The 638-nt window shown below is 31.0% G+C and overlaps 1 protein-coding gene across 1 annotated transcript in view; it reads right to left on the bottom strand.

Annotated features, from left to right (window-relative positions):
* Positions 1-275: 275 nt before the first annotated feature.
* The window catches only part of CCDC148 (coiled-coil domain containing 148), a 396,419-nt gene continuing 396,056 nt past the window's right edge, over positions 276-638 (bottom strand). The window contains exon 15 of the mRNA XM_006872045.1: positions 276-422. Within this exon, the coding sequence (XP_006872107.1) occupies positions 276-422 (147 nt within the window). The remainder of the gene's footprint in view (positions 423-638) is intronic.

Genomic DNA, 638 nt, shown 5'->3' with positions numbered 1-638 from the left:
ATGCGAGTTCCTAAATGATAGTATATGTACCATATGTATAATAATTATGTTCTATAATCTTAGGGGATTTAATATTATTAAACATGATTGAAAGATATCGAAAATGTTGCCTAACATTCCAATAATCATAAACAAAGGCAAAGTTATTTTAATAGATGCTATAATTTCCGTGTAAAATATTGAAACATTTTTAGAAAATAGAAATGATTGTTATACATGTAAATGTATTTGGGAGGAAATTTTTATTTACGAATCACAGGATTTTAAGACGAACTCTAAATCTTAAATAAAGTAGACTCCATGTCTTTTCTTGGAGGTTTTTGAGGAGTAATTTTTGGAAATATCTCTTTGGCATAAAATGTTTTAAGAAGTCCAGCTTCTCGAAGTGCTAACTCCAAGCGCAGTCTAGGATCAGAAATTATCTGTAGAAATAAAATACAATGTGAATAAATAGAAATTATTTCAACTAAAGTACACTTATAATTTAATTCTGTATTTCCCAAAGCTGTATATATATATATATATATATTGTTGTTAAGTGCTGTCGAGTCAGTTCCGACCCATAGCAACCCTGTGCAGGGTTTCCGGGGGTGTAAATCTTTACGGGAGTAGAAAGCCTCATCTTTCTCCCGCGGAGC

Source organism: Chrysochloris asiatica, unplaced genomic scaffold (genome assembly GCF_000296735.1).
Source record: "Chrysochloris asiatica unplaced genomic scaffold, ChrAsi1.0 scaffold00181, whole genome shotgun sequence".
In the NCBI taxonomy this organism is placed as follows: domain Eukaryota; kingdom Metazoa; phylum Chordata; class Mammalia; order Afrosoricida; family Chrysochloridae; genus Chrysochloris; species Chrysochloris asiatica.
Note: the sequence above shows the minus strand (reverse complement) of the source record. Positions and strands in the feature narration are given on the sequence as shown.